The sequence below is a fragment of the Ammodytes marinus genome (assembly GCF_949987685.1).
Source record: "Ammodytes marinus genome assembly, chromosome: 18".
NCBI classification, from domain to species: domain Eukaryota; kingdom Metazoa; phylum Chordata; class Actinopteri; order Uranoscopiformes; family Ammodytidae; genus Ammodytes; species Ammodytes marinus.
Genome location: NC_137222.1, coordinates 5,132,858 through 5,156,700, shown reverse-complemented (window position 1 = coordinate 5,156,700; position 23,843 = coordinate 5,132,858). Strand labels below are relative to the sequence as shown.

The following is a 23,843-nucleotide window of genomic DNA, read 5'->3' as shown; positions in this document are numbered from 1 at the left end:
GGGAGTGAGTGAGTGACAAGGCGGTGTATTAATATGCAAACAGCATTATGGTGTTGAAATAGACGAAGAAGAGAAACCGAGCAGAATCAGGTTTTCCCAATTAAAGCCTTCTGGCCCCTCGGTGGCCCCGTAGGGAACCCTGTGCATTTTACCCATCAGCATTGTCATGAGCCTGCATTGATTGTGTGCGTGCGTGCGTGCGTGCGTGTGTGCGTGTGTGTGTGTGCATGCGTGCGTGTGTGCACGTGTGTGTGTTGTTTGTAGATTCTCGGAGAAAATCTGGTTTTAAATCCGAGTGACGATTAGCTTTTCCGACATCCACACACTAACGTTGATGAATGGATTACTAAGGGTTTAAAAAACACTACATGTATGGCATAGCACTGATGTATAGAGAAATTTTCGTCACATTTTTAAGAAGAAAATGTATCATATTATATCAAACAGTTAACAACATATGAACAATCCTTCTGTAATAACTTTCAGAACATAGTGCTAAGAATGATTATGGCAAGTTAAGTTGATGTAAGTGCTTTAGAAGTTTAGATTTTTGGATATTTGAATATTGAAATAAACTAATGTTGAGATAATGGCAATTTAAAGATTGACGCAAACCTACAAGTTATATTAGAATAAACACCTAAATGTATTTAGATGGCAAAAAGGACCACGACTCAGGTTGAATTGAGTTACATCATGATGTGTTCAAGCGCTGTTCAGTAAAAAGGAGTATTGGGTGACGGTAACTTCATGGTGATTAGTTCAACAGAATCTTGTAAAATGCAGTGTTAGGCCCGAAACAAACACAAACAGGCTACAGTTGAAGTAGAAATAGGGTTTACCCGACGGTGCCACTGTATACAGTATAATTTGGGGAAAGTTTAAAAAGGTATCAAACATTGGCTACCCCCTCTACCCATATTCCACTGTAGATAAACCTCCTCAATGCAGTCAATTAGAATCCATACAGTATGTTAAGCAGGTATTGTTGTGTATTTTTGCATCACTCTCCCTGCGCGGCCTCCCCTGTCTCCCAGGCTATTACAGGCGGCGCTCATCGGCTTTTTGTGCATTCTCGTCCCAACTTCTCCCATTAGACGCAGCTCCAAGGTAAACTACATGCACCATCAACAAAACTGACACCCCAATCTATGCAGTTCATACCCCCCCCCCCCCCCCTCCCTCCACCCCACTACATCTCCAACCATATTATCTACGCTGCGTGACAAGCCCGGTAATGGAAAAAATCACACTAAGCAAATGGTTCTTCTAATAACAATAAATTTCCTATAAAATTATGAAGGGGGCCCCCAAACCGTTTCCTTGCATCTATTTTGCTATGAATTCTAATTAGGGTGCCAAGAGAGGCAGAGAGTGCTGGGTCATCACGCCACAGACAACGTGCGCTGGTTGTTTTTGATTGATGGCCCGGTGTGAGGTCGGTCCTATCCCGTTGCCTTTCTGCTCTCGCTCCTCTTCAGCTCTCTCCCTTTCCTCTTAAATTAATGGGCATCTCACCTAGCCCCCTAATCATAGCAACAGCCCCCTTTACACGGACACAAACAGACACGCATTCTTGTACTTCTATCTTTGTGAGGACATTCATTCACATAATGCATTCCCTAGCCCCTTACCCTAACCATCAAAACTAAATGCCTAACCCCAACTTACACTAACCCTCACCTAATTCATGCCTGAACCTTACAACCTAGCCTTAACCCTCAAACAGGCCTTTGAAGAAGTGAGGACAAGGCAAAAAGTCCCCACTTTCCAAAAATGTCCTCATTCCAATCATTAAAAGCAAAAACTGGTCCTCACAAAGATGCCTGTATAAGCGCACACACACACACGGCCCCTCCTTTCTGTTCTCATTTCAATTTTGCAGAAGGTGCGCGGGGCGGGAGAGAGGGAGGGAAGATGGGAGGGGATCGATCATTTATCTTGTAATGGCTGGATAATAGATCCATCACGGTAAAACAGACGCTGCACAAACTCCTATGTTGTCTCTGTCACGAGGCCTTTCCCCATTTTCTCCTTAAAGCATCTTGCCTATAAAACACACACACACACACACACACACACACACAAACACACGCACAGAGTAAGGCAAGGCAAGGCCCCCCGTGTGTCACAGCTATTTAACCAAACAGCCACATCTGTAAAAGGTAAACGTCAGGACGCCCGGCCTGGAACAATAACCAAATGTTTCCTGATTCTAGCAGTGTAGTGACATCAGCTAAGTAGCTTTTACCTTGAATTAATTCACTGATTTAGGCTGAAATCGATTTTTTAACATCAGATATGGGAAGAATACTGTTTTACAAACCTATATATGTGTGTTTTAAGACTTCAATAATAAAGTAAGCCAACAATATAGATTATTAAGATAGATATTTTTAACTGTAGGTAGGTAGGTAGGTAGGTAGATAGATAGATAGATAGATAGATAGATAGATAGATAGATAGATAGATAGATAGATAGATAGATAGATAGATAGATAGATAGATAGATAGATAGATAGATAGATAGATAGATAGATAGATAGATAGATAGATAGATAGATAGATAGATAGATAGATAGATAGATAGATAGATAGATAGATAGATAGATAGATAGATAGATAGATAGATAGATAGATAGTCAAGGGCTATTTCCTCAGAGCTACAGAATACATTATAAAACTGCTTTCACAGGGAGTGCAGTATAAAAATAATAATATATTGCATTTATATAGCGCTTTTCTTGAAACTCAAATGCGTTTTACGACTACTAAACTGGACTTTATGTGTAAAATCTGCAGGATGGCCCTTTCCATGATCACCCTCAGTACCTCACCAAGATTGAACTCAGCGACGCCGACATCCCTACATAGCATCATTCCAACACATGCTAACATAAATAAAAATTGGCCATTGTAGCTGGACTTCTAAATTATACATGGAATCACCATATAGCATCATAAAAACACATTGCTTGATAGCCCTTAAATGTCCACTATGTTTAGTATTTATTTTTTGTTCACCATTCATCATCGTCTGAAAGAGCTTGTGCGTCTGTGTGTGTGATAGTGCCCTCTCTTTCCGTCCCTAGCCCCGGCAACACGGTCTCCAACGGGGGGGAAGAGAAGTCATCTGTCTTCGTTAGCGTCCGGGCGCTAAATATGCTATGCATCTGGTACTGGGCATTCCATCCCCCTCCTCTTGGCTTAAGCGCCTTTGTTTTGTTTGTATTACGATAGGTATATACTATGAATACATAATTATCACAAACTGTGTGCATGACTAGCACGTACTACGAACACACACACACAAACTCTGCATTCTGTGGTCGAAATCTACATATTTGAAATTGGCATTTAAACACTTTAAGTATTCACTGTGACCTCGTCGAAATGAATATTCTGCCTATTGACTTCTAATGGGCTGCCCTTGCGTTGTGTGTGTGTATGTATGTGACCGACTTGAACACAGAATGGTAAGAATTCAACTCATTTATGGGCCATTTTAGAGGAGAAAATAAATAAATAAATAAAGAGAAGTAGTTTGGCCTTTGAGAAAATTAAGCTGACACTAGCATCAGTGCGAAAATTCCCTTCCCAAATGGACAGTTAACAAGGAGCATCTGAAGACTGTGTGGGGTTTAAGTGGGTGTTAACAAACCATGGCATTGCCGAATGAGCTGTGGGATGGAAGAGAACGGAGAAGAATAAGGCTAGACTAGGGCGCCCTCCAGTGGTCTGAGTTATCCACCATGAAGGGGAAATGTACCCTGTGTTCCAATCCCCCATACTTCTCCTGCTATTTAGTATGGTAGAAATAGATTAAGTATGGCCCAATACATGTGGTCAGATGGGGCATGCTAAAAAAAATACCTGAATGCCCCTACAACGTCTGGTCGTAATGCGGAAATTAGTGTTGAAATCAGCATCTTTTTGGGCGATTCTGACCCACCGTCCAAGTTACGTTGCATCCAAGGAGCCTCCGTATATGAACCGGCGATGTGACCGATATATGAGCAAGAGGCAAGTTCAAGGCACGATGTTATGATGAAATAAATAAGTTAAAGTATTTCCCAATTGTGTGCCTACTGCATGCTAACTAGATACTCTTTATGGTCAGATATAGTATGTAGAATAGAAAAAAGAAAGAGTATGCAACTTGGATCACAGCCGTAGTGAATGTACTTACTGTGCTTTTGTCTTTCAACAGTTTCTCGATCACTTCGATCAGCTGCTCTTTCTGCTCTGGGTCCAGGCTGGAGACAACAGACAGACAGAGACATTCTCAACTACAGGGTGGCAATTATTCACATGACACGAAATTGCAAATTGAATTATGTTCCCTCTGTTTGTGTGCTTGTGTGCTTGTGTGCTTGTGTGCGTGTGTGTGTGTGTGTGTGTGTGTGTGTGTGTGTGTGTGTGTGTGTGTGTGTGTGTGTGTGTGTGTGTGTGTGTGTGTGTGTGTGTGTGTGTGTGTGTGTGTTGTGTGTTGTGTGTTGTGTGTTGTGTGTTGTGTGTGTGTGTGTGTGTGTGTGTGTGTTCAGACTACAGAGTTGACAGTTTGTTAACAGAGTCTGGGGTCAACTGTCTATGAGCCTGTTTTAATTGTATGATCAAGACATATCCAGACACCCTTTATTTTGCTCTGTAGTGAACAAGAAATTAAAATTTTTGACACGTTATAAAACATCCCCGACAGTTGCAGTGTTGCACGATGCACAAAAACAATTTGTAGCAAGTTAACATTCGAGTTTAAAGCTTCTCAATTGTGATTATTCGCTGCTTGCCTATTTTCTGACATTTTATAGAGGAACCAATGAATCTATAATGAAAGTAATAGTTAGGTGAAGCCTTAAGGACATTCCATAGTAGGTATTTGGGGGGAAATCCATTATTCGTTAATAGGCGAGAACAATTTGACTACTTTGATACTATTTTGAGCTCTAGTTCCTTCTGTGATTTAGCCAGACTCAGCTGATAAGAGCAAGATAAGGTTAGAGGCAGGCAGGCAAAACCCTTTATATCAACATTACCTAACGCAGTTACTGTATTCACTGCTCCCTTCATTGTTCAGGAATGAGGTGGTAAGGAGAGTCAGGCAAGAAAACGAGTGCAGCTACAAGATTTGGTATTTAGCTAGTGATGTTTGCAGCTCACGTTGCAGCCCTGGTATATTAAAAGGTGCATCTCCAAAAAATTGTATATCATGGTAAGATCTATTTAAATTGTGAAACGTTCATATATTCTATTTCACAAAGTGAAATATGGCAGGCCTTTCTTTAGTTTAAGTCTTTAGTGATTACAGCTCATGGAATAGAAAAAAAATCCAGTATCTCAAAATATATTAATATGACATAACACCACCAATCAAAAAAAGGATTTCTGTCACTTTCTGTGCAATGGATCTAGAGTATATGAAAGTTTCACTTTTTGAATTAAATTACAAAAAAGAATGTCCTTTTCATTGATATTTAGTTTGTTTGTATATTTTAAGTGTACCTGTATAGCTTCTGGATGGCATGTGCGGATGTCTTCCTGACGTATGGAGACATGTCTGCTGCAGCCTCCTTGATGGCCAGCATCATGATGGGCACGATGATGGGAACCCGGATACTGGACAGAACCCTCAGAGCGCTGGCCCGGATGAACTGGTTTGGGTCCTGCCACAGAAGACACAGAAAAACATCGTATTAGTGGGTGAAAGGATATTTTACAAAAACCTTTCAGCCTTTTTGCCATGTCAGTAATATTAAAAGAAAGAAAGACACAGCAGTAGAAATGTTACCTTGAGCGCTCGCTGGAAGGTGCTGATGGAGAGCAGAGCCAGGTCCTGCTGCTCCTCTGCGTATCTCACCAGGTAAACGTACACCAGCTTCTTCAGCTGAGAAGGACAATTCAAATCAACACACATCAGTCGGGGCTTAAACATTTGAAAAAAATGCAACTCATCTGAAAAATAAACTTTATTTGCAATACAATTGGTTATGACAGAGGACGTGCTGGATGTTGATACCGCTAATAAAAGATGAAAGGCTGCGGCTATAAAAACATATGAAAGTGAACAATAATGTATTAAAATACTTCTGTTTTTTGGCCTGTTGTATTGTATTATTTTATGTTGAACCCCGTAGAAAATGATATGGTTCGTCTCAAGACCTATCCATTAATACACTTTCAAACTTAAAGGTGAAGTAAGCGGTTTATTTATGTTAATATAAGTGTTAAATCGCTCTTTATTCATACAGTGATCACTTTCATAATGTGCGCGTTTCATAAAGCCGATTTCTCAGTCAGCTGCTCTGCATGTAATCGGTTAATAAACTTTTTGGGGGATCCCGAAATTAATATCCAATCACAAGAGAGAACGCTACAAACCGACACCCGTCTCACTCATGTCTCACTGCCGGTGCACGCCAGAGCGACAGATGGGTGAATGTTTATGCGCCTACAATGGCAGAGCAGGTAAAAATCCTTCCCAATGTCTGTTTTGATGGTTTTTATTATGTTTTTATCACACTTATGGATCTGAGATGATGCTAGCTAACTCGCTGCTTGAAGACCGCAGTGCATTAATGTGGTGACGTAGGGACGAGCGAGGGGACTGCTAACTGCAGTAACTGACAGGAAGTTAGCTAAAAGAACCATTCCGCTTACAGCACCTTTAAACTTTCAAACTTTGAGCTCAGTTTTTCTACAGGCAATATGAGTTTATTATTTCCAGTGGCGGTGGTGGTTGGAAGAAAAAGTTTGTACAGAAAGTTTTCCTGTCCAGATATCACCGCCAGTCGCTCCAAATGTTGTTTCAGGCGCTGGAGAATGGAGCCGTGTTCCTTTCAGAAATCACCATTGAATTACTCACCCTCCCCTCCCCTCCCCCCCACCCCCACCCCCACCCCCACCCCCACCCCCTCCCTCCGCCTTCTGTCTTGTGTTTTGGCTTCCATATATGGTTTATTTTCTCACAGGAAAAGCCTGAGAAAATATTTATCCTGCGTTCTGACACGTTTAACTGTAAGCCACAAGGTTGCTACACTGGTTGCCCATTAAGAAAAAGAAGAAAATTAACGACCTAACGGAGCTGATATGTTCTATGAGGTTTCAAATTCATAAATAACAGTATAAAACACGATTAGCTAAAATGATGATTTACCTCAGAGACTATGTATAAATCCATTTAAGAAGTGATTGAAGGTGGAGGTCAGGGTTGAAGGTTAGACTTTAAAAAGGTCCAATCACCTAGAGGCTTAATTAGTAATCATGACCAGGGCTTAGTAATGCAGTGTGGTATCGACCGGCGGCAGTGCACCACAGTTCTCAATCATAGTTCCAGTCATTACTGCTGGAATTAAATGGCATTACTCACTATAAAAACAGACAGACACAACCCATCTGCCCCTTTAAGGATCTGCTGGTTACTTTGACCACAAAGCAAAAAGGCAGGGGTCATTAAAAGTGCTAAGCAGGCGATTGAGAGCTCTACAACTTGCTCAGCATCAAATTTGTGGGGGTTTTATGTGATGTATTTTCTTGAATGTGCACTCAAAGGCATACACAAACAAACACTGGTTCATGTGTGACATGTGGTGTTAAGGTGAGACTGCAGGTGAGTAGGGTCAAATGTTTAGCTTATAGATATCATCGTGAAACTTTTAATAAATTCATTAAAACAATAATTTTTTTCTGTAACACTTTTTGTAGAAATGTTGGAAAATATATCAAATTGGGCAGAATCTAAATAATTCTGTGTAAATGTGCATATTTTTCTAAATAAAAAAATCTACATATTAGTGTCCAAAGTTTTTTCTGAACAGACTTTGGATAAAGCCTTTTTTCATTCTATACAAAAAAAATTAAAAGATCTACATTTTAGAACAAAATGTATCATAAATCAGACAATTTACAACATCGTTCCGTACAGAATAGTGCTGAGAATAATTATGGAAAATGTAGTTATGGTAAGCGTTTTAGTGACAAATATATAGACGCAAAAAGACAAGGTTTGGTCAAATAAACACCTAAATGTACATTTTGGACATGTGTTCAAATATGAAAGAACACATGTTATGGAAGTGTCTCATCTCGTCTTACTAAGAAGAGCAGCATTGTTTGATTGGAGAAAATAAAGTGAATTGATATTAAATCACGCGTCACTGTCGATAAACCGCACACTGTTGTGCTGTTTTCTAATTAGTGGGAATCAATGCCAGAGAGAGAGAGAGAGAGAGAGAGAGAGAGAGAGAGAGAGAGAGAGAGAGACAAGAGGCCATTTTTTAGTGATAGATACATTGTTGGTGCGTAAAATGTAGAAGAGTTACATTAATAGAAATGCCAATAAGCTTTTAGAATTTAATTAAGATTTTCTTGATTTTTGAAACTATTATAAGGCAGTATTTTCAACTGTACACAGTGTACAAGTTATGCCTAATTAGTTCTTTCAAACACACACACACTTCTAAAACAAATAACTAATTCACATAAGGTGATAGAGAGAGAGAGAGAGAGAGAGAGAGAGAGAGAGAGAGAGAGAGAGAGAGAGAGAAGCTCTGACCACCTTAGCAGCTGGTGTATTTGAGATGTGGAGATAGTAAACGTGACTGTGGGCTCTGTGTTACCAATTACGTCCACCCACCTGCGCCGGCACCCTGCCAAGAGCTGCTAGGGGCGGCATGCCTTACAAACAGCGCCTGGCCAAGCCCACCTGCCCCCCCGCCACACACACACACACACACACACACACACACACACACACACACACACACACACACACACTATACCTGATTATTCTACTGCTACTAATCAATATTCACAGGCTCTGGGCATGGGAACCCCTCTCGAGCTGTTGCTTAGTGTTTCACTCATTCACTGCAATAGTCTGTCATGGCTCACTCACACGTTACATGATTTAGAATGAGAAGTGTTTACAATGGACACAGGATCTTTACAACACCTTTATGTTGCTGCTAATTTATGATGTGTAGTAATAAAACCAGTCTAGTGGTGCAACTATTGATTTATAAGAGAATAAACTGAAAAATAAAAATCTTTTTGTTTATTTTCCGTAAATTTTCAGATGGTTCCTAAGTTACTGCTAATGAAAGGATAGTTTCAAGCAATATTTAAACAACTTATGATGTTCTCAATGCAAATAACAAGACAAATATAGCTTTCGGCAAAAATGTTGTTGCACGTCAAACATAAGCCTCTCTCCCCTTGTTCCATAACATATGACAACGAGGGATATTTCTACCTATGTGGCTTTGGATTATGTTTTTAGACCAGTACATCGTACCAAATATAGAATAAAAATAATCTATATAGTAATATTCAATCCAGTTTTGTTTTATAATGACCCCTTTTATCTTTTTCATATATTAATTCTGGTTATAATTCAGACATTTGGTGTCTCTTTTATGTTATTACAGATGCTAAACATAAACTTTGTTCTTACCGCCTGTTCATTTTTATTTATAATATATAACTCTCATGAGATCATTTCTTTCAAGTTTGTCTGTTTTACTTTGGTTTAAAAAAAAATTCAATTCAACAAATAAATAAAAACTAACTCGATTTAGGAAAGGCTTTCAACAGCAGCCAATCCACATGAGCTTTCAATTGTTCTATATGAGGAAGTTCCCGCGGTAACGTCACGCAGAGCACATGAGAATTAAACGAATCATAAAAACAACATGACTTGTAAAAATGACAACAGTAATGTCATTTTACGTGTGATATATTTCTCAATAATGTCTTACCTCGATGTTCTTATTTGCCACATTCTTCACCACTGCAGGAAACAGCTCCGATGCATTTTTCCCTTTGGCAATCAGCTGAAAAATACACAAAATGTTATTAAAAGGTGAACTCAGCTATTCTGGAGAATTTTTGTTTTCAAAATCACTTTTTTTCCCAAATCAGTGAATATCTCCTCACGATCCACTACCTTTTCGTTATGTGTGTCTGTGGTTTGTAAACAAAGGGGCCCACCACAGCTAGCAACGTGCCCGTTTACATAGCCTAGGATGTGTAGTAATACTGGATTTTTTCTTTAACTAAAAGTGATATTGACAACAATAAATCTCCAGAATCACTGACGTCACCTTTGAAGCCAACAGCCGCGAAATGACTCCGATAACAATGTTGTTAATTTAAAACATTTAAATGCACTCACCCCAACGACCCTCTTCATGGCCTCCAGTTTGAGCGACTCCTTGTTGCTCTCCAACATCTCTTTAAGGTCTTCATTCCTGAGGACAAGACAATACTGTCACTCACACATGTTCTGGTCAATATTAAAGAGGGCAAGGTAAGAAACAGCTTAGCAGAGTTTTAGCACCATCTTGAGACCACTTTTTGATGGTCTCATCTCAGAATCAACCACATTTTTACTCAGTTTTATCTCGGTCTCAGAAAAAGAGGACTTTGAATTGATCAAAATGACAATCAAGACCACAACATTTTTTTTAGTGGGTGTTTTTCTGGGAATTTGGATCTTTCAACAAATTTTGAGGGCTGCCTATGGTTTGCATGGTACATATTTTATCTTAGGTTTGTCATGCGGTGTGGAACTCGTCTTGCTTTCGATGGTGTTGACTACAACACTGCTGCACTAATCAGTTTCAAGCGTTGTAGTTTGACCAAAGTTGCTGTGAAAGCTCTGTGTGTAAGTGGCCATCTGTGTCAGTTCCACAGATTAAGGGTCACACTGGCTCCTAACAGGCCAAACAGTCCGGAGCCCTGATAGTCAACAACCCAAACAAACTGAAGGAATCTTATCTGTTCCTATGCAACAGCTGGATTGCAATACTTTCTGCTCACATGCTATGAAGTGACGGAGCTACTTCCTCTGCTAATTCTAGGCTAGTGCTAGGTTAATTCAAAAACACACACACACACACACACACACACACACACACACACACACACTGTTCAACTACACTGGTCAATTGTTTCACACTGAGGCAAAAACTTTGAGAGGTAACGTCCAGATTCAGAATGAAAACTAAATTTGAGAAACAAAAGCCAATTCAACCAACACAGATGAGTAACTCTTTGGGAATTAAATGGACAAATGTATTTGAGCAATGCTAACTGTTAGGCTAATCTCAGTATGTTTGTTAACGACTGAAATATCTCAACAACTATCGGATGAATTGACATAAAAAAATATACACAGGCATTAAGGGTCTTTAGCGAATAAATCCTAATAACTTTTGTGATCCTCTGAATTTTTATTTACTGCAGCCAACAGGTAAAAATACTTTGGTTTAGGACTTATGATATTCCCATTCACCTCACCTGTGTTTTTTATTAAACCTGCAGTGTGTAGAATTCTGGGATTTTTTTCATAGGAGACTTGGTAGAAAATAATTATAATATCCATAAGTACGTTTAATTTAGTGCATAATAGCTGAAAAAAAAGTTTGAATATTTTTTTTTCTCTCTTTTATCTCCGTATTTCTCCATACCATGGACCAAGGCATGGGCGCCGCCATGTTGGAAGCGTCATGGTTAGAATGTCATCAGGTGCATTGTTTAAAATTTTGAATTGTTCTTGTCCTTGAAGACCACTGTAGCTTCTGTTATTATTCGAAAGGGGTGGGGTTACCCACGGAGCGTTGCATTCTAGAACTTTGTAGAACTTTCTTGATGATGTCATATTACACACTGCACCTTTAAGTGCTAATTAGCAATTAATAGTAATAGTTTCTGTATACTGTATATATTTAATTGAGTTATTTTGAATTTTTTTGTGAATTACTACTGCAACCCTGACATTCCCCTTTGGGTATAAATAAAGTACTATATCCATCAATCTATCTTTTCTACGTGAAAATAATTAAAAAAAAATCGGCAACAATAATCCGAAGATTTAGTTCAAATTCCCCTAAAAAAAATAAAAAAAAGTTTTAGAGAAAACTTATTTCAAGGCTTAGTAAGTTATATAATTGTATATTTTTTTAATTTTTTTTTAATCTTCAAAAGTTGAAACTATTCTTAACTTAGCATCCAGCTGACACATTATGAGAAAGACAATAAGCTGAACTAAAAAAAAAACACAGTTTACTTTATGGTAAGTGTCCCTCAGACTGGACTACAGTACCCGGCTTTGAGCTTCTCCTTGGGGATACTCTTGTTGGGAGTGAGGGCCTGTTCTTCCAGACTCAGCTCCTTCTTAAGAGTGAGTTGTAAGTTCTCTGCTGAGAGCAGCGCAGTCCTCATGGCTCCAGCTGCCTCCGAGCGCAAAGAAGATAAACCGCCATTCATATCGGCTTTCCTCCGAAAAAATACACTGGAGTCCATTCAACAAAGCAGGCCACCACTACTGTAAAAAAAATTATTCCTAAGGACTTCCCTGTTTAAATAAAGGTTAATTTAAAAATTCAAAAAATAAAAATAAACCGGTACACCTGCTGTCACAAACTGACCGAATGTCAAGTAACTCAATGGTAATACAGAGCCGTTGTAGCCACTTTGCTCCAGGCTATGTGGCTATATTTATTTAAAGTTGTCTTCGCGTTTTCTTCTTGTCAAAGCTGGGAAGAGTGGAAAAAACTGTCCAGGCTCCACTGTCATTCACAACTCTCTTCCCTTTTTCTCTTGGGCACACAAAGTCACACACACACACACACACACACTGGAGCAGGGACACACACACACACACATACACACATAAAGTCACAAGATGCCCTGTCAGCTCACTAATGGCTAGTCATACTTCTTCTACTAACTCTCTCCTTTTCTTGTAGTCCAAACATTCCTCCGTAAAAAACTACCGGCTGTGGTCGAGTCGACGCTTGTAAACTTGTCACTCCTCTCTTCTTAAACAGATGTGTATTTTCCCTTTGAAGACTCTTAGGCTGTCTCACCTGCCTCCTGGCTCCAGTGTGTGTGTGTGTGTGTGTGTGTGTGTGTGTGTGTGTGTGTGTGTGTGTGTGTGTGTGTGTGTGTGTGTGTGCATGCGAGGGTGCGTGCGTGCCTGTGTGTGCGTCTGATTGTGTCTGTGTATATGAGTGTGTGTGTGTGTGTGTGTGTGTTCTATGGTCACTTCCCCTCCAGGGTAAAAAGGAGGGCCTTATCTCTACTGGTGGGTAAACACACGCGATCTTTTCATCACCTCCACAGCACAATAATCCACTACGGCTCCACAGCGCTCAGAGCACATACACCCAGACGGGACGGGCCCACATCAAAGATAACAGCAGCTAACTCAATGACGGGAAGTGGATGTGAATGTACAAGGATTTTGGAGGGGGCAAAGTTTGCTTCCTATCCTTTCTCTATGGGAGCTTGTACAAGCTAGTATTAAATATATAAATGTTGGAAAAAAGTAAGTTTCTTCAAGTTAACTAGTACTGGTTCTTGGATAACTATTACAAGTGCACTTTGTAACTTTTGGTGTGTCAGAGAAGTAAAACATTTTTAAGGTATATTCTCATAAGAGAATGAGACCTCATAACTCCCTGGAACACTGTTTGAAGTTTGAAGCTACTTTAAAAGTTACCGTTTCATATTGTTGTTTACAGCAGCAGGGCCCACAGTTTTTTTTAAAACAAACATAATTCTAGTCCAATGGTTCCAGGTGCCTCAAAATATTTTTTGTTTTGATTGATGATAGAATTTTTCAATACTAAGAATAACACAGTACATACTCGCAATAACATGTAGAGAAAATATGTTTTTGTAAACTATCTGCAGGCTCTGCAAATGTAAACAAATCCCCCTCCACTGAATCTGCATAGTGCACCTTTAACTTCTATTTGTGATTTAATCAGAGATTTCAAACCACAACTCAATACATCCATAGCAAAGCAGTGTTGGACTGTTCTCACAAAAGGACACTATTTCATATCACTATTTTAACCTGCACAAATTTGGCCACTTGGAGGCAGCAGAAACAAGCTAAAACAACAGTACCATAACAGCAAGTAGTAAGTTACCTTGTTCACCATAACAAATGGCTTGTGGCCTGAAAAAATGTAATAAAAAGAAACAGAAATATAAAGGCAGCGAGAGAATGATGATTTCCTATCAAGTAAATCTGCAGTGTTTCAATCAACATCAAACAACTCACACTAAGAAATACATGTAGAAATATGTTAGGTAAACTGACTGCAGGCTCTGCTAATGTAAACAATCCCCCTCTTCTGAAACTACATAGTGCACCTTTAAATCAGAACCATTCACACTAGTACATATCCATACAACCGACCCTCTCAGCCTCAGTGAAATGCTTCTTCAGTCACAGTCAGATAATGAAATAAGTCACATGTTTTCCATGTTCCCATCGCTTGCTCAGACGCTGGCAGCGAGAACGTTCAGTCAGAGAGAAGAGGCAGGAATGTAGCTGTGTCCATTCACATGTGACAAACATTAAGACAATGAGAGAATAACAAAAAAAAACACAACTTGATTTAACTTTAGAGCTCTATGGCTCTGTATTTGTCCTCTAATTTGTAGTAGTCACACAAGTGTATCCTACTATCTTTAAATTTGTAGATGTAGCTTCATTACACGCCCATATCAAATAATGTGAATTCATTGACAAAATGTGAACATCTGAACATCTGTATGTATATTCAATTCATGCATCGATTGTTGCACACGTATATTTTCTTAGAAAAAATATTTTTCTTTGGACATTTTTCTCGTACAAATACAAATCAATAACTACAACTGATTGAATCTGCCTCTATGAATCACAAACGCAGTCTTTTGCTCACAAATTACTTGCACCAAATGATCTGTGCACTTGTAGAGCTAAGTTCGCAACTCCTTAAGTATTTTTCTCTGTGACAACAAATTTACTGATACACAATGTGTGACTATTTTCTATAAATGAGTTATGCACCAAATTTACCAGAAGCTAAATGCTGAGCAGGATGAACTCATATAAGAGATAAAGATAGAGCTTTGGAATCTGATAGAGCATGGCCTTTGTGAATTGTGTCAGACAGACAAAGAGACGTATCATTCATTGAACTGATATGTGTTGTCTTGCTGCTCTTCCAGTCTGGCCTGGAGGGAGTTGAACATATGACCTATAGTCCTGTCTAAACTACATGGTCATGTGACACTGATTAGCAAGTCACGCTAAGCTATGCTATACATCTAACACAAAAGGATACAAAAGAATTTAAAAAAAATGCAATATCTTATCGAGAGATACATCAGCTGCATGTGTGACCTATCATAAACATTAACAGGATTTTAGGAGCCTTGGTAACCAAATTCCCTGTTTAGTATCAACACATTAAAACCATTATTTAAGTGCTTAAAACTCACTGAGCAGCTCAAATCTCATTAGCAATTACTAGGTACGTGTGTGTAGCTTCTAACCCACATCAGAGAGTGTAAAACCAGAGCAGCTAAAGTGCATAAACTCTGATTTTACAGGAAATTACAAGATGAACAAATATGGCCACACTGGTGATTGGCTGCCCTCTAGTGACACATTTCTGACATGAATCTAACAAATCTGACAAAAAAAAAAGAAGAAATGCTGACCATCCAGTTTCAGATTTATAATACAGCTGAAAAGTTGAATACAATGGTTTTGACAATAGCAAATTAAGTAGTAAGTTAGTATATGGTATCACACAGGTAGAGAAATATTTTTCCATCATGGCCTTGGACACCCAGACGGCTTTATCAGAAACTATTTGAATGTGTTAGGAGGTCCAAGACAGGTCTCATTTAATCATCAATTCATTATAAATTCTATTTGCTTAAAATATGACCAAAAATATAAAAAGAAAGTGAGATAAACAGCTCAACACATATATTGCCCCCAAGTCCTTCTTGCTTACAAGGTAAATGAACGAGTAATGTTCTTCAGTTGGCCTTTTCATTGTCCTGTCAGGCATTTGTATGATAAGGGCACGTAGCGGTCAGTCTAACCCACCTGCTAGCCTGAGATGTTTGCTAACGTTTTCCATATGATTTGCACATGTTGGCTAATCATATGCAGCTTTATTACATGTTATAATGATGCATTCTTTAAGGAGAAGAAGGGTTGCTGAACTCACTGACAAAGTGACACATGTTACTGTGTCGGTCTGTTTTGCAGCCTCCAAAACAGGGACACTTACTGACGGCTACATATCAATACAGTATTGTAAGTGTGGAGGTTGTTCAGTCTTATTATCTATGAACTCTGATGAAAATCCCTACTGTGCACATTTTATGTAGCATTCGGTACAGGATTACAGCTTCACTGAAATAGTGAAAGAGTTGGTTACTGAAGTCAAGGTCCCAGTTGTTCTTATTAGCTGTAGTAGTCTACTCATTACTGCAAAATGTATATAAATGCATGACTTTTCTTTACCATTGTGTCATGTGTAGAATTATGGGCAGCCCACATGGGATTACAATACAACATTTATTGATATGAACCAGATTGAAAGTGCTGCAAAATTCACACAGTTATACACGCAAAAAAACATATTTTCAAAATCATATATTCAGACCTTCCTCGTCGCCTACAAAATGAATCATAAATTACAGACAAAAACTGGAGAAATCAACATACGGAATAAATACTACATCTCAACTTGTTTTCCATGCTTTTGAGACAAAGTTGGAACATTTATCAAAAGTAATCAAATATACCAGTTTTTAATCATTTTCCCACCATAATACTAAAGGGTTTATTTTAGGTCTAAAATCAGCAAGGTTTGTACAGTAAAAAAACTAACTTTTCACCCAATACCAAATCACACAGCTCATTCATTCATTCTGTCGTTCCATCCTGTTGAATACATGTTGAACCTAGGCCACTATATTTCAATCGTGGAACATAAAGTACAACTTTAAAATGATCTTTAGCTCAAGATGAACAAGAAAGGCCGATAGTATACATAGTGTCTGTCTGTAAATTTGAATGGCCTGCATCTACTTTAGTTAGTTTATTAGTTAGATTTTATTCGACATGGACATCACCATTACTAGCCTACATTAGACGAACCAGCTGCAAATGTTTAAGTGTTTTAGCATACATGGTAATTCCCGAATCCCAACACCTGTTCAAGTAGCTTCTGCAAGAAAATAATTAAAGATAGGATGAAAGGTAATAACACCTGCTCTTTCTGGTGAATAACAGTTTATTTCAACCAACGCTGATAGGTTAAAAATAACAAAATGAAAAGGCAGAAAAGGACCACAACGTCTATTAAAATCATAATAAACCTCAATTTTGACAGTTAACTGACAGCTAATTATCCCTCACTTGCCTGTTGATGCTGCATTGTCTTGTTGGCCTTTTAGCAGGCCAGGTAAACTTGTAAATGACCCACATATTCAAGTTAAAACAGAACTTAACCACAGAAAAACATAAGAGTTGACAGAAAAGGGAATACAATCTGAGCTAACTAACTTTTTGAAGTCAGCGCTGAACAGTCCAAACGCAGCCCCGGAGCTCGAGTTGTTCTCCGGCGACGCTTCCACCGCAGCCTCCGCTCCTCCCTGGTCGTTGTACAAAGCGGTAGTGGACATCTTTCAGCCTTCAAATGAAAGGGTACGAAAATATTAAGTTATATTCTGCTGCACTTATAAAAGACTTGAAGATATGTTGGAGTAACCCAGCGTATAAACTTCTCTAAGATTTTTCACACAACTTTTTTTTCTTCTTTTGCACGCAGTAGCGGAAGTGTGAGCTGGACAAGTTGGTGTCACATGACAGGGCTTCAGCTGCTGACTGGACATAGATGTAGAAGAACTAGCTCTAAGTTGAACATTACAAATTGTTCGAAAATTGGAATTTCTATTTTATAACCTAGTTGTTTGAGATACATTTTGTATACACAAATGTAATTTCCTTTTTTAAAGCATAATTTCCTTTATCTTAGTTTGCCTAGTGTTTGTATATTATCTACAAAAAAGGTCGTCGCGTTTATAATTTCTAGTTCTATGGCTGACATGTCTCGAGTTCTATTGTTGCCATGGTAACTACGGCACTATGGCTTTTGTCGTAGGGGAAAGTGAAAATAAATGCGTGTGTATTTTACGTAAAAATATTTGATTTGTTTTGTTTTTAACCATTTTTCTACTTCACTTCATTTATTTGATAACTTTAGTAACTGTGCAGATTCGGATTAAATATATAAAATAAAACAAATTGTGAAATAAAGAATTATATAATAGGCTATTACAGATATATATAAAAAAAACAGAATAAACCTTTAGTGATCCCAGAGATTCAGAATTCTCCTTCAGGGACGGATGAATAACTAGTCTATATATTCATTCTATTTATGCACTATTCAAGAAAAAATAAATACTTAAAAAAAACTAGAGCCTTAGGATAACATAGCAAACTAAATCCTACCAGTGGCATGTACACGTTTATTTAAATTAAACCCCTTTAGGGAAAACTTTGAGAACAAAGAGACAAAAGGTACTCTTTTATGTCCAATAATAAATATCCTGTTCTGAACTTCTACAAAGAAAAGGAAGTGACGTTTCTTTACTTCCGCATAGTTTCGCATAGTATCGACTTTGATCTGCTGCTGGTGACCAATCCTCCGCCTTGACAGCATCTCTGTCCGAACACAGTTGACTTCACCTACCACCTAGTCATCATCTTTACGTTATTTTCTTTCATTTATATGTAACAATAGCGATCTGTAACTGTGGTTACGGATATCTAGTGAACGATAAAAACACCCACTTCTTATCGGAGGATGTCAGAATTCGACAGTAACCCGTTCGCTGAGCCGGAGCTGGACAACCCTTTTCAGGTAAACGTTAAAGCTAGCTGCGTTAGCCACATTAGCATCAGCTTCTGCATTATTTCATATTAATAACAGCTTTGACTTCAACTAGGCACTGGCTGTTACGTGTTCAACAGCTGCCTTGGGGGTTAAAAATAGTCCCATCAGCTGGTTATACGCGTTAACTCGCTTGTTTTTGAAGTCGTCAGTGACTTGATATTGGTCTACTGTGCCTGACAGTCATATAAAGGTACCAGGCAGTGTTATGGTATGTTGTTCTTGTTGATACAGCAGCATTGTTATCTTATGATTAGTGCAGTAGGTTGGGTGCTTTGTTATAATACATATAATACCTGTCTCACAGCCTTCCCTTCACACACCTGTAGGGAGCATACAAGCCTACTATTGTACTATGTTTAAATACTAAATTGCTGTGGTTAAAATGATGTTCCTCTCATAGATAGATAGATAGATAGATAGATAGATAGATAGATAGATAGATAGATAGATAGATAGATAGATAGATAGATAGATGTAATTGTTTCTTTAGTACTAACTGGAGACTAGGCTAAGTATGATCCAGAATACTGATAGATAGATTTTAACAAACTGTTTTTTTAATGTTTCTGTTAATCCTTAAACTTCATTCCTTGAATGAACATGAACATATTAGAGATTTTCAATTTGGCGTGGTGACTTTTGGACTCCGCTTTGTATGTAAACAGTTATACAGTACATGCAAACCAACTGATGGGTGTATACAGAGTACAAGATCAGAAGTATGTGAATGCATAGGATTCCCCCTGCTGTTACAGACTGGACATTGAGCACTTGCAATTGCCCCCTGCCGGTATAGCAGTGGGGCTATAGTTGGCAATGTTTTAACCTATAATGTATGAAAACAGAAAACAAATGTTAGACAGAGGGGCCTGCTATCCCCTCACCTAGTTTCCATCTAGCTTTATCTAAGTGACCTTACCTCCTCATCACCTGCCCCACCAGTCAGCCATACAGTGGGGCACAACATTCAATGAATGTAGGGGAAACACTGGCATGTATACTTTTCAACTATAGGCTTTTCAGTCATTTCTGTGACTTGCTCTCTAGACCAGACAGAGAAGTAAGTGAGAGCAGAACATACAGTAGGCCTACATGATTGGTTGTTCACTTTTCTCCACTGTCATGCCTTCATTATACTGTAGCCTTATGATAACACAGTTTGTCACAGTCAGTGGCGTGTCATAGTGAAAACATTCATCTGATCACATGGTCTTCAGTGCGTCGGTGCAGCCAGCTCCTTCAGCAAACACACAGCGGTGTTTCATTTTCCATCTCCACGTATCAGGTGTAGGCAAGGCTACTCAACATGGGCACTACAGCAACTCATTAGCATTTTCACTAGAGCTGAAAAAGAATAGGCCAGTTAAAGGTGTAGTCAACGATTATGTAGAACGCTTGTTGTTGTCTAAATCACTTTTTGTACGCACTGTGTTTGCTGGAAAAAAATCCAGTGTTAGTAATTAATATACAGCCTGGGCTCTGGGCATGTAAACTGGGCATGTGGCTAGCTACGGTGGCCCCTAGCCCTTTGTTTACTTGTCAGTTTACAGAGCCTAGGCTAGGCTGTGTATTCACAGTACACCAGCGTACACACAGTACAGACAGGTAGCGGATCGTGGGTGAGATATTCACTGATTTTGACCAAAAAATATTTTCACAGATTTTGACCAAAAAATATTTTCACAACATACTTTTTACAGGCTGTAGTATTACTGTATCACTGAAACTTAAAAAAAGTCAGTCCACCATTGTGCTCTCTCTCTCTCTCTCTCTCTCTCTCTCTCTCTCTCTCTCTCTCTCTCTCTCTCTCTCTCTCTCTCTCTCTCTCTCTCTCTCTCTCTCTCTCTCTCTCTCTCTCTCTCTCTCTCTCTCTCTCTCTGTCTCTGTGACGGTGAAAGATGCTGACCGCCCAGTTTGACGCATGGAAAGTGAATAATTCATTTTTCCACATTAACGTCGTAGTGACATGAGCGGTGAACCCCCCTGCTGTCCCTCCATCTTTCTCTCTCATGTGTTTGGCTCTCACATATTTTCAGCCTGAAGGAAGAAAGGCAGAAGCTTTGTTCCATTCTCTGAGCTATCGTCAATAGTTCATGAAATCATATGGTGCTGTCATGGCGACATGTGTTAGTTGTGTGTGTCCCACCTTAGGGCGCCTATTCTAGCTAAATATCACATTCTTTATTGTGATTTGACCTATTTCTGTGAAAGAAAGAAGTAATAACTAGGGCTGCAGCAGCTATCAATTGTTTTAGTGGTAATCAAGTATTCTACCCATAATTCCATTGATTAATCGAGTGTTCGCTGAAGACACAACTACGCTTTGTACACACTGCTAGTGTTTAAGTGGATATTGATGCAACATATATTTGAAAAGCTGAGATTCTTGTGATTTAAACCATTTTCAAGAAACAATCACAACAGCAGGTCCAATGAACGCCTCTCAACAGGACAACAAACCATTACAAAGTGGAGGCAGGTCACATGTGAGGCTTCATGATAATAGACCAATTAATTACATGACAGAAAAAAGTCTCTAACATTGGAAAAGGTCCACACACGATCCAAAAGTGTTAAACATATATAGTCCAAAACATGTTAAATCGAATCCCAAGGATGGCTACTGCAACAATTGAAATGAGCCAGCAGATTAAGTTAAGTTAAGTTATCTTTATTAGTCAATTTACACGTGGCACATTGAAATTCGTCTTTTCGCAAATCCCCTCTCAAGTTACCACACTTTGGAAGGGGGTCAGAGTGCAGGGTCAACCATAGTACAACACCACTGGAGCAGTTTTGGGGTTAGGTGTCTTGCTCAAGGACACAATGCTAGAGATGGTGGGCACCGTAGATGTAATACCACCAGTAGTTTTACACCCTCCTGTCCGGTGCCGGGCATCCAACCAGCTATCTCATGGTTACTGGTCGGCCCCTCTTACTCTAAGCCATCCTACCATCACGTGTGTATTTTTTGTCATAACTCACTATTGCATGTAAACATGGTCGGTATCTTGGTGTGGAAATGTTCACTGAACCTTTTGATTGACACCTCAGTTGAGCCAATAGGAGCGTCAATGTGCGGTCCACCTCCTTATGCAAGTTCAGTTTGTGCCGAAAAATCACCATTAATGACCATTAACTTAAGTTAGCTTTCACACAGGCCCGGCATGCAACAGGTCGGTCAATGCATATGGATGTTTATGATTTTTTAACTTTTTTTTTTTTAACTATAGATTTCAAGCTGAAAACTCAATGAATATGCATGTGTGTGTGTTTGGCTGTGGCTCAATACGGCAACATGAAACTTTAATCACAACATACGCTGAAATATTAATGACCCTGGTCTGGTGACAACTTACTGTGTGTGTGTGTGTGTGTGTGTGTGTGTGTGTGTGTGTGTGTGTGTGTGTGTGTGTGTGTGTGTGTGTGTGTGTGTGTGTGTGTGTGTGTGTGTGTGTGTGTGTGTGTGTGTGTGTGTGTGTGTGTGTGTGTGTGTGTGTGTGTGTGTGTGTGTGTGTGTGTGTGTGTGTGTGTGTGTGTGTGTGTGTGTGTGTGTGTGTGTGTGTGTGTGTGTGTGTGTGGAGAGAGATGCTCTGGGAAATGTAAGAGTGAGAGAAGAGACAGCTAGAGGATTATTACACTGAGGCTGGATGAGGATAGCGCAGACAGATTGGATGTTATTGTGAATCTCGAGAAGCAAACATTTGAATGAAACGTGTGCGTGACTGACGGCAGCTGATGGTAAGCTTATTTTTAGATTCTAAAGTTAATAATTTAGCTTCTCTGATGTATGTAAGAATAGGAACTTTACCTTGAAATGTAGGGCAAAAGATAGATACTAGTCTGCTTTTAAAGTTTGTGATTGCTATTGTTCGATTATGGCAAAAATCATTCATGCGATTATGATTGATAATGATGATTATTTGATTGATATTGAGATATTAGAGATTATTTAACAGAATATTCACATAGTTAAACTGTTAAAATGGAAACATGACCAGGCTCCAAAGGCCTGACCTGACTGCAAAACATTATCTTGTAAAAGTCAATTATCTTATTTCTCATAATTGTTGGACATTAAAGGTGCTCCGAGGAACTTTCAGTTTGTGCTAATTCGTGCACCGCCTTCGGACAAAAGCGGAAGTGTTTTAACTATGCCTAACCCATGACAAAGGCGGCATTAAGAAAAACTATATTAAAACTGAATTTTTTGCACTTATGGTCTTGTTTGCTGTTACGTGTCATTTATGATCACAAGAGGAAAATTTGAGCGTTTATGAAATATTTAAAAGTTCCTCGTAGCACTTTTTTAAGGAGAAGCTAATTGTATTCCTTCTTGTACATTGTATAATGGCAACAATAAAGCTTTCTATTCTACTTCATTCTATTCCCTTTTTTATTTCTGTCTTTAGCAGCCGGTAGCATTTTCTCGCCTACCCAACCCCCCCCCCCCTTCTGAAACTCATGTTCTATGGCTATTTATAGACGCCTTCCCGTGAAAATTATTGGAATCATCCTGTCTTTGCCAGTATTGAATTATAGGCCTGTTGCATTTTGAATACAGAGGGCTGTTTGGCTTTAAACTGTTCAGAGTAATGGAGGGTTTCGATTTTTACTCCTAGTAGAGTAGAGATTACAATGGATATTTTTTCGCATTAGATTTATTGTTTTAACTGTTTTCTCAGGATCCGTCAGTGACACAAGTAAGACATGGTGCTCCTCCGGGGCTGGAGGAGTACAATCCGTTCACAGATGCCAAACAAGTGAGTACAGCTCACAGTATGTTTGTGCATCACTCACATATAGATGTTCAATAACATTATTAACCCATCAGGCCATTTGAGACTTTTTCTTATTTTGCTTTTTTTATTGTTTATGATTTTTTTTATGTCAATGGTCAAAGGCAAGGATTTACATGTGTACAAATCCTGCTTATTTTCACAATTAAAAAAAAAAGTATATGTAAGAAGAAATCTTGTCAAATCATTTTTAACCCTGTAGATTCTGACTGTAACTGGAGGCAAACAGCTCTCACACTGTTTACATTTACAGCTATGTTTTTCTACATATCATATT

General features: G+C 38.9%; 2 protein-coding genes across 2 annotated transcripts in view; one reads left to right on the top strand and one right to left on the bottom strand.

The window, feature by feature from the left end:
- Nucleotides 1-17,593, bottom strand: part of ap3b1a (adaptor related protein complex 3 subunit beta 1a) — a 56,832-nt gene extending 39,239 nt beyond the window's left edge. The window contains exons 1-6 of the mRNA XM_080047075.1: nucleotides 17,372-17,593; nucleotides 10,169-10,244; nucleotides 9,753-9,827; nucleotides 5,786-5,881; nucleotides 5,500-5,660; nucleotides 4,190-4,256 (exon numbers count right to left, since the gene is read on the bottom strand). Of these exons, the coding sequence (XP_079903201.1) occupies nucleotides 4,190-4,256; nucleotides 5,500-5,660; nucleotides 5,786-5,881; nucleotides 9,753-9,827; nucleotides 10,169-10,244; nucleotides 17,372-17,490 (594 nt within the window). The 5' untranslated portion in view covers nucleotides 17,491-17,593. The remainder of the gene's footprint in view (nucleotides 1-4,189; nucleotides 4,257-5,499; nucleotides 5,661-5,785; nucleotides 5,882-9,752; nucleotides 9,828-10,168; nucleotides 10,245-17,371) is intronic.
- Nucleotides 17,594-18,582: 989 nt separating this feature from the next.
- Nucleotides 18,583-23,843, top strand: part of scamp1 (secretory carrier membrane protein 1) — a 13,365-nt gene continuing 8,104 nt past the window's right edge. Inside the window, exons 1-2 of the mRNA XM_080046501.1 lie at nucleotides 18,583-18,734; nucleotides 23,453-23,530. Of these exons, the coding sequence (XP_079902627.1) occupies nucleotides 18,678-18,734; nucleotides 23,453-23,530 (135 nt within the window). The 5' untranslated portion in view covers nucleotides 18,583-18,677. The remainder of the gene's footprint in view (nucleotides 18,735-23,452; nucleotides 23,531-23,843) is intronic.